The following is a 9,317-nucleotide window of genomic DNA, read 5'->3' as shown; positions in this document are numbered from 1 at the left end:
ATCTTAATGTAATTATCATTTTTTTATAAAATGATAATATTACATTATGGAGATAAGCCGTCTTTTTTTTAAGTGAAAAATGATAATTTTACATATGTTTAATGTAGTTTTTCTAGTTTTTATGCTGTATGTTTACATATTATTTATAATTTTCGAAAATTAGTAATATTAAAATGTAAAACTATATTTTATGTCACGTGTCACAAAAATATCTTTGATTTTCAAATATTAAGTATATAACTATTCTTTTGAATATTGTTTTTTTGAATTGTATTTTTTGATTAAATTATTGTATTATAATGTTTATGTAAATATTTTTTGTGATGTTTGAATTTGTGATGTCAGTATATGTTTACATATTATTTATAATTTTCAAAAATTAGTAATATTAAAATGTAAAACTATATTTTATGCCACGTGTCATCTTTCGGGAGAAGTTTTTTTCGCTGATGTGGACGCTCTGCGGAGCCTCAAAAGGTCCCTTTTATTAGTATAGATTTTTTTCGCTGATGTTGACGCTTTGCGGAGCCTCAAAAGGTCCCTTTTATTAGTATAGATTTTTTTCGCTGATGTTGACGCTTTGCGGAGCCTCAAAAGGTCCCTTTTATTAGTATAGATTTTTTTCGCTGATGTTGACGCTTTGCGGAGCCTCAAAAGGTCCCTTTTATTAGTATAGATTTTTTTCGCTGATGTTGACGCTTTGCGGAGCCTCAAAAGGTCCCTTTTATTAGTATAGATTTTTTTCGCTGATGTTGACGCTTTGCGGAGCCTCAAAAGGTCCCTTTTATTAGTATAGATTTTTTTCGCTGATGTTGACGCTTTGCGGAGCCTCAAAAGGTCCCTTTTATTAGTATAGATTTTTTTCGCTGATGTTGACGCTTTGCGGAGCCTCAAAAGGTCCCTTTTATTATTACATATTATTTATAATTTTCGAAAATTAGTAATATTAAAATGTAAAACTAAATTTTATGTCACGTGTCATCTTTCGGAAGAAGTTTTTTTTCGCTGATGTGGACGCTCTGCGGAGCCTCAAAAGGTCACTTTTATTAGTATAGATTACTCTATAATAGAGTGAAATATAGAGTATTTTTTTTTATTCCAAATATAGAATGAAAAAGCAACATTACTCTATATTTCACTATATTATATAGTAACTCTATTATAGAGTGAATCATTGGAGCAAATTCAACTCTATAAGACTATATACATTAATGGTTTACTACATTCAACACCCTAATAACACTCCACATCATCTTCTCTTTCTTCCACCTAATTATTCAACATCTACTTTTTTTTTAACCTCTACAATAGTTTTGTTTAATAAAATTCAACACTCTATCCCACCATTTTCAATTCATATTTTTTTATCTTTTACAATATAATAACTAATTATTAATATATTTTAATTGTAATCGATAATTTTTGGGATTTGGGAAACTAAAAGAAAAATTAGAAAAATTCTAAGTGTTAAAAAACATTATTATTATGATCTATTTAACAAAAAAAGTTTAAAACACCAAAATAAATGATTATTGATGAAAAATGACTTTTTTTTCTTTATCCAAATGAAACGAAATTAGTCTCTATTTATAGATTATAAAAAATAAAAAATTTTGATTTAATTTTATTTTTTAGAAAATGTTTTATGAATAAGTTCTAATTATTGGTTGGATATAAAAAAATCAGAAAACCTAGACAGCCACTAAAAGTCCGACACTTGCATATTATCTAGAATTATTATTTGTTTTTTTATTAAATACAAATATTTGTATGTGTGTGTCAGCAAGCGTCTAACATTTCCACCATTTAGAATACGCCACGTGTCAAAGCAGACCCACTAGAAGAAAAAAAATTCAAATGTGTTTAATCCACGTTGGTTTCTCTCAAAATTCAACAAACCCACTGCACCATATTCAACAGTTGAATACATGTTTCAACAACCTTATTGTGTATAGTCTAATAGAGTTACTCTGTTTTAGAGTGAAATATAGAGCGAATTTCTGTGTACCATTGGAGATGTCCTAATTAGTTATACTTGTACACTTTTAGATTTGTAATATGCAAGTGTCTAAAAGCAGGTTTAAACTAGACTTAAAGAAATGTTATATAAAACCTGTTCAGTAAAATTTGTTCACATTCTGTGTTACTTATCATGTTTATCACAAGATATCATGAATCACACGTAGCTTGTTAAGCAAGAAACCTAATAATGTTTTGAAGGATCTGGTTATATTTTGCATTTTTCCAATTTTCCCAAAAAGAAAGAATACTTGATATCAAACAAATTAAATGTAGTTTGAGTTTCATAACAATTAAACCCTGTTAAAATGTTATACACGCAGGTGCCTTGTTATTCAAGAAATATTTGGAACCCCTAATTATACCATCATATCAGTGGCTGCTTTGAAGACAGGACAGCATTTTGGATCCATAAACGACCACAACCGTCCATAGGGTATTTTTTAGTTGTTCCGCTATGGTCTTAGACTCTTAACAAACGGGCTCTTGATCATCTTTGGAGATTTGTAAATCTTTGTTGACACATTATAATTTAACATAAAAGACAAAAAAAATACTCTGATCTTTATTGAAAACTTTATCAAACAAATGCAATTGTCACGTTCTTAAAGTGATTGGCTCGTACTTCAAGCAATTACGTATTAGATAATTTTATTAGACTTTCAAGATGATACAACTCAGCAATATTAAGTTTTGTTTCTTCTTCTTTCTGACGCGGCAATTATCATGTTCTTAAAGTGATTAACTCGTAATTGTTCTTGTCCAATTTCTTCAACGGTTGAAAACTTTCTACGAGGCTTGGAAAAACACTAGTCTTCTGCTCAGAAATATGAATATTTCATAAAATCATCACCGCAGGAACCAAGCAAGATAAATAAATAAAATCAAATTATTGTTTAAAAGGAAGATAGATGTTAGCTAGAGATCAGAGTTTGGTTAAGAAAGTTTTCGGTCACGGTTAATCTGAAACACGGACCAATTTAGTTGCTCATCATATCTCTTCTTTCTTTTATCCTCAAAAATCAAAACCAATACAAATTTTGAAAACGAAGATAACATTGTATTAAAAGAAAAATACTGAACATCAGAGACTTATTAGAGACTTAAATACCAAGACTCATGAAGATCATATTGTTGCAGTTATTATCTCATCATCTGATCTATTCTCATTGTACTTTCTCACACAGAAATCAAACCTCTAGATAGGAAAAATAATGAAGATGGACCAAAAAAACTGAAGAGAGATAGAGAGAAGTCTAAATTGGAGGAGAGAGATGATTCATATTTAAAGTAGGTGTCACCGGTAGGCCTGGGATTTTTATCCATAACCGAATACCCGAACCGGAACCGACCCAAAATGGACCGGTTCGGTTCCGGTTCTAGGCAATTTATCCGATGGGTATTAGTGTTAATTATCCATGGGTATCGGTTCGGTTCCGGTTTTTACCCGAAACCGAACGGGTACCCGTTTAACCCGAATTCTATGCTTAAAAAACATAGATTTGTATCTTTCGAGGGTTGAACCCGGGTTGGATAGGCAAAGCAACAACTGCAATACCACTAGACTAGTTCAACTTCGTTGTATTTAATACATATTACTAATATATATACGATTTCTATTAACTTTTTTTTAAAAAATAAAATAAATAAATAAAAAACTGGTATATAATTATTTTATTTTGTAAATATTTATATAATTCACATAAGAAACGGGTACCCGGAACCGACCCGAAACCGGTAGTACCCCGATCCGAAACCCGATTTACTAAGTACCCATTGGGTATAGAATTCATTTATCCGAAAAATCCGGACCCGATCGGATCTTATCCGAACCCGAACCGAATATCCGAAGTCCCAGCCCTAGTCACCGGCGGTGACGAGGAGAAACCCTAGCAAATAGTGGTGGAATATGGGCTTTTCCATAACGCCCGATATATAACACCTCCATGGCTCATTAACTATGGCTTTTAGGCTGGACAACCAAGCCCATGACTTTGACACAGACAGACTTAAACTAACTGTTTGCCAAAAGATTTCACGATTGATCTAACTTTACTAAACTAAAGTAGCAAACCGTTAGGAGAAAGACATGTTTTCTCAAAAGAGAAGATTTCTTGCAACAGACTCAAAGCATTTATTGTTTCGTGTATTTGGTTACATAACGTCTCAAGCCTCGCATCCAACAACAACAAACAAGATATGAATACAACAACAAGAGAGTAGTAGTGAGAGAGAAATTACAAAAAGCAGAGAAATAAACAAGAGTGTGAGTTATATATATATATATAATAGCTGTAGTTAAACCAACAATTGCATATTTTACAAATAGGTTGATTAGCTGGTCAAAGAACACAACCACAACCGAGCTTTGCAATGTTGAATATATATTGTTGGCTTAACATACCAAATATATAAGAGGCTTTGATTAATCTCATTTGACACAAGTATTGGTTAAGGGAAAATACTACAAAAGAGGCTTTGATTTTCGGTTTGGTCTTGTTAACCACAAAGTTTCAGCTAACATTAAGTGGGTCATAATTCATGTATTTGTTCACCTTTGGATATGCTTTTACATTATTAAACTCATGTATCCTTCTGATGATTGAACTCGCTATCATGTAAAACCATTATGATGTAGTAGTTTAGTTTCCAGAATAATACATTTAAACATGTTCTTTCGTGCATGGACTGTGTACTGTGTCCTGACCTTGTGTTGTCTGTTTCATATCGCTTATAGATGTGTCTGTTATGTTTATGAGCAGAGCAGACCATCTTCTTCAGTTTTATCACTGTTTGCTCTTATATGTGCTCGTTGCTCAGGAGAGTTGTAAGACAGACAATAAAGCCCAAAAAAGGAGATTTGTTTTTTTTTTACTAACACAATTCAAAATAAAATAAACGAGGTCTTTTGTTCTCAATTTTATTACAACCCCCAAAGACATTATTATGAATACAACAACAAAGAGATATTACAAGAACGAAAAAGAGAGCAGATAATAAATAACTCGTAGCAACAAATTTAATATGAGATTTGAGTGTCTGACTGAAATCCATCTCAGTTCAAAAGCGACTTGGTGATAAATCACACTCAGTTCTTGACAGTGGTGACGTGTTTGAGGAGCATCTCCACAACATCATTGGAAATCCTGGAAGCTTCGTTCTTGAGCTGCTCGATTTTGGCATCAGTCTCTTGCTCCAGCCTCTTCACATTCGCACCCGAGTCTCCACTTGTCTATGAGGAGCAAATTATTTAGAAAGAAGAAGAAGAAAAGGGGACACTAGATTGTCTCTGATGTGTTACCTCCTCAAGTTTCCTCTGGAAGTCTTGCTCAGTTTTAGCCTTGTATTCGGCAATCTCCTTCTCAGCCTCTTCTTTGGCTTGCTTCAGCCTTGCCATCTTTGCTGCAACACAAGATCACAAATCAAACTCCAAACATATATAATCAAAGCTCCAGCAAGGCAAATTGGACACTATGCATTATCCTCAACAAGTGTTTATCATTTATAAATATACAAGTTTGGATAATTTTCGGCCACAAGGTCATTTGTATTTATGTATAGATTCAGATTGCAAGCATGCGGGGGGGAAACTAAGAAAGTAGAAAAATAAGAGAAATTACCGGTCCTGGCAGCATTGACAATGTGTTGAGCTTCCTGTTCAGCAGCAAGCAACTGCTGGATCCCACCTTGACCTCCTCCTCTGCTCGATTCCATCTCTCTTTTATCATACACAAAAAAAAAAGTCTTGTAATGTAGGGTAAAAGGTCAGTCAATTAAATGAAGTTTTTGGATCAACACAAAGATAGAACTTCTGAACCTTTTTTATTTTTTTTGACACAAGCTAATTAATAGATAGGTGATCCAACTAACTGATCACTATTTGGCGGGAGATCTTAACGAGAAATACTACAGCAAGTAACTAACAAAGGAAGACTCCTGTATCAAAGTGTTGGTTTTGAGATTTGGTAGGAGAACCATGATTGATCCGTTAAATCAAAGCAGATCATGTGTTAAATCCATCTAGTAGCAATCCATAACTCGGACAACAAGCGTGAAAAAAAAAGGCAAAATAGATCTAAGAAGTATTCAACAATACGACGATACGTTTTGACTTCCGGCATAAAAACCGATCTCATTGCAGAGAGAGAGAGAGAGAGAAGGCATACCTTGGCTTGGCTTGTTTCCAGGAGGAGGAGAGAGATAATCAATCGGAGAAAGGATCTGATCACTCGCACGTCTATCCAATTTAACTGTCTTTGACTACTAACATGAGTAGTGTGGCCCACGTTTTTTATTCAAATGATAGCCCACTTATAATGGGCCATCTTTCAGATATAAGAGAAAAGGCCCAAACATTTATTAATTTTAATTAAAAAAATGTATTATTGTTGTTGCGCTTTCTGTCTCTCCCTCATTCATCCAAAAACAAATATTCCTGACAAACACTCTCTCTCTCTCTCTCTAGCCCTAAAAGTAAAGTAACCATCCACGTTTTTGTTGCTTTCAAAACGAATCACAGATTCTCTCTCTCTCTCTCTCTCTCCTTCCCTGCATCCATGGAGTCGGATAACAGCGCCGGTTTCACCTACTTGGGTCGCAATTTCAGCAATTTGAGTGTCAACGACCACTCCTCCGCTTTCAGCGACTGCAACAGCGACAGATCCGGCGAGTTCCCCTCCGCCTCCTCCGAGAGCCGCCGCCTCCTCCTCTCCTGCGCCTCCGAAAACTCCGACGACCTCATCCGTCACCTGGTCGCTCATCTCGACTCCTCCTGCTCCGTGGACGAGCAGAAGCAAGCCGCCATGGAGATCAGGCTCCTGTCCAAGAACAAGCCCGAGAATCGCATCAAAATCGCCAAGGCCGGAGCCGTCAAGCCGCTCATCTCCCTGATCTCGTCTTCCGATCCTCAGCTCCAGGAGTACGGAGTCACCGCGATCCTGAATCTCTCCCTCTGCGACGAGAACAAAGACCTCATCGCTTCCTCCGGCGCCATCAAGCCGCTCGTCAGAGCGTTGAAGATGGGAACTCCGACTGCCAAGGAGAACGCCGCCTGCGCTTTGCTCCGGCTATCTCAGGTGGAGGACAACAAGGTCGCGATCGGGAGATCCGGAGCGATTCCTCTCCTCGTGAGCCTTCTGGAAACCGGAGGATTCAGGGCCAAGAAGGACGCGTCGACGGCTCTCTACTCGCTCTGCTCTGCTAAGGAGAACAAACTCAGAGCCGTGCAGGCGGGAATCATGAAGCCGCTGGTGGAATTGATGGCTGACTTCGGTTCCAACATGGTGGACAAATCGGCCTTCGTGATGAGCCTGCTGATGTCGGTGCCGGAGTCTAAGCCGGCGCTCGTGGAGGAAGGAGGGATTCCGGTGCTGGTGGAGATCGTGGAGGCCGGAACGCAGAGACAGAAAGAGATAGCTGCGTCCATACTGCTTCAGCTCTGTGAGGAGAGTGTGGTCTATCGAACCATGGTGGCTAGGGAAGGAGCGATTCCTCCGCTTGTGGCGCTTACTCAGGCGGGGACTAGTCGAGCAAAGCAAAAGGCTGAGGCTTTGATTGAGTTTTTAAGGCAGCCAAGATCTGGGGTAACTAGTAACGGTGGAAGATCGTCCCAACTGTGAGAGATGATTCAACCCTTTTGTTATTTTTTACACTTGTTAATGCTTAAAGATACACAGATGACAAACAATCAGACAAGGGTGTAAATAGTTTGTGCACTAAATTGTAGAAAGTTAGCTTTGCTTTGCCTTTATAAACTATCTTCTTGCGTTTGGCTTTTATTTTTCAAGTTGATAAATCTCAGTTTGGTTTTAACAGTTTCACTTCCCACTGAAATATATCAATACTAATATAACTAAATAACCCTTACATGTGCAGTCTATTGACTATAATGAATATTTTAAAGAACGATAAGAAAACAGTATTAAATGGAAAACTATTGAATAGAATAAGAAGTGGTAGACGACATAGACATGTTCTTGGGAAGTCAAATTGCCGTGGGACAAAGCAAAAGAGAGAGAAGAGCATGTTCATCATCGTGTTCATGTTTATGTTAACACATAACATGCTAAAAAGACATGATCCCAAAAACAAGAAAACAGGAAGATGCATATTACTCCACTTGGATATTAGTATATCCGTCTTCTAAAGCCGCCTGCAATCTCTTCCGTTTCATTCTCTAGATACGCATCGAGTTCACAAGAAAAGAAAACACAAAACCTCGTTAAGATTCATTTATTATAATAAGAAAAAGAAACTGGAATCCATATATCCTTTTAAGCTCACAAATTAAATAACTCACCTGCCAGATTGATCGCATGGTTAGCTTGAGCATCAGCCTCGGAATTGAGTTCCTACAAACAATTAGTAATTAATTGCCATCTTCACTTCGAATGTATTAATTAACAACGAAGTTAACTACAGAGTGCATCAAAATCAGAATCAGCAGGCTAAAGAAAAGGGGGTTTAGTGGCTTTACCCTGTCAACTTGGTTCGAAATTGCGGGTGGCGACAAGAAGCGAGGAGGTGGGAGCTTAGCGCCTAGCGCCATGGTGGTACAAAGCGAGCGCTTTGTCTACCTGCAACAGAACAAGGTAACCTGCAAAACCACTTTTTTATATATATATTAGTATATTACGTAAAACTTAAAAAAGACAAGTAAGAAATAAAAAACAACAACTTCATATAATAAAACAGAAAGGTTCAAATAGCAAAACACTGAAAATACCAAATGCAAACACCAAATTCAAAAGCAAATAAAACACCAAATCAAAAGCAAATAAAAACACCAATCCAAGTAGAATCTCTACTCAGATTCAGAACCACTCTTCTCATACTCCAATTCCAAATCCTTCCAGAAGCTACCATCTTCCTTGCAAATGATAAGCTACTGCCGTAAGTTGTAGAGAGGAAAAGCTAATGAGTTTTACTTTCAGGTTTGTATGGTTCTTATATAGGAGAAGACATTAGGGTTAGTGGGATTGCATCCTAGGTTAGTGGGGTTGTGGATACCCTCCTCTACACGCCTAATACGTGGGAAGAGTATATACTTTTAGATATACTAAATATTCTGACAAAACCGTTTTGTTAAGTGTACATTTTTAAGCAAATCTTCTTTTTTTGTGTAGGCACAACTAAACGCCGCTTTTAGCGCTCTATGGATATTGCAAAAGCGAGGAAAAAGCGAGAAAAGCTAGGGATCTATGTACCTCGCCTGGCAAGGGTGTCCCTAAGCGTTGAGGGCATCGCCTTGGGCGCCTTAGCGCCATGGCGACAAAAACTCTCGCTTTTTCGAACCAAGC

At 36.8% G+C, this 9,317-nt stretch overlaps 2 protein-coding genes across 3 annotated transcripts; one reads left to right on the top strand and one right to left on the bottom strand.

Annotated features, from left to right (window-relative positions):
• Positions 1-4,129: 4,129 nt before the first annotated feature.
• On the bottom strand, positions 4,130-6,270 carry LOC106331569 (V-type proton ATPase subunit G1-like). Of its 2 annotated transcripts, none has more exons than XM_013769952.1 (5): positions 6,186-6,270; positions 5,640-5,737; positions 5,321-5,421; positions 5,106-5,251; positions 4,130-4,290 (listed from the first exon to the last, which is right to left on the bottom strand). In XM_013769952.1, exons 2-4 carry the CDS (start codon positions 5,731-5,733, stop codon positions 5,108-5,110), a joined length of 339 nt encoding a protein of 112 aa, XP_013625406.1. In that variant the 5' UTR covers positions 5,734-5,737; positions 6,186-6,270; the 3' UTR covers positions 4,130-4,290; positions 5,106-5,107. The 2 variants fall into 2 exon arrangements, with proteins under 2 accessions (XP_013625406.1, XP_013625405.1); XM_013769951.1 differs by having other exon boundaries at positions 5,640-5,763; positions 6,186-6,258.
• Positions 6,271-6,433: 163 nt separating this feature from the next.
• Positions 6,434-7,796, top strand: LOC106331502 (U-box domain-containing protein 4-like). Its single transcript, XM_013769878.1, has one exon. The coding sequence runs from the start codon at positions 6,576-6,578 to the stop codon at positions 7,635-7,637; it is 1,062 nt and encodes a 353-aa protein (XP_013625332.1). The 5' UTR covers positions 6,434-6,575; the 3' UTR covers positions 7,638-7,796.
• The last annotated feature ends 1,521 nt before the right edge of the window (positions 7,797-9,317 follow it).

The sequence above is a fragment of the Brassica oleracea genome, chromosome C3, assembly GCF_000695525.1.
Source record: "Brassica oleracea var. oleracea cultivar TO1000 chromosome C3, BOL, whole genome shotgun sequence".
Taxonomy (NCBI): Eukaryota; Viridiplantae; Streptophyta; class Magnoliopsida; order Brassicales; family Brassicaceae; genus Brassica; species Brassica oleracea.
This window is presented reverse-complemented; position numbering and strand designations above follow the sequence as displayed.

Excerpts from the sequence above, each read along its gene's own strand:
- LOC106331569 (XM_013769952.1), bottom strand. The coding sequence starts at position 5,733 with ATGGAATCGAGCAGAGGAGGAGGTCAAGGTGGGATCCAGCAGTTGCTT. Across the intron at positions 5,422-5,639 it reads TGTCAATGCTGCCAGGACCG|CAAAGATGGCAAGGCTGAAG; the intron begins GTAATTTCTCTT and ends CTTGTGTTGCAG. Across the intron at positions 5,252-5,320 it reads TCCAGAGGAAACTTGAGGAG|ACAAGTGGAGACTCGGGTGC; the intron begins GTAACACATCAG and ends TGCTCCTCATAG.
- LOC106331502 (XM_013769878.1), top strand. The coding sequence starts at position 6,576 with ATGGAGTCGGATAACAGCGCCGGTTTCACCTACTTGGGTCGCAATTTC.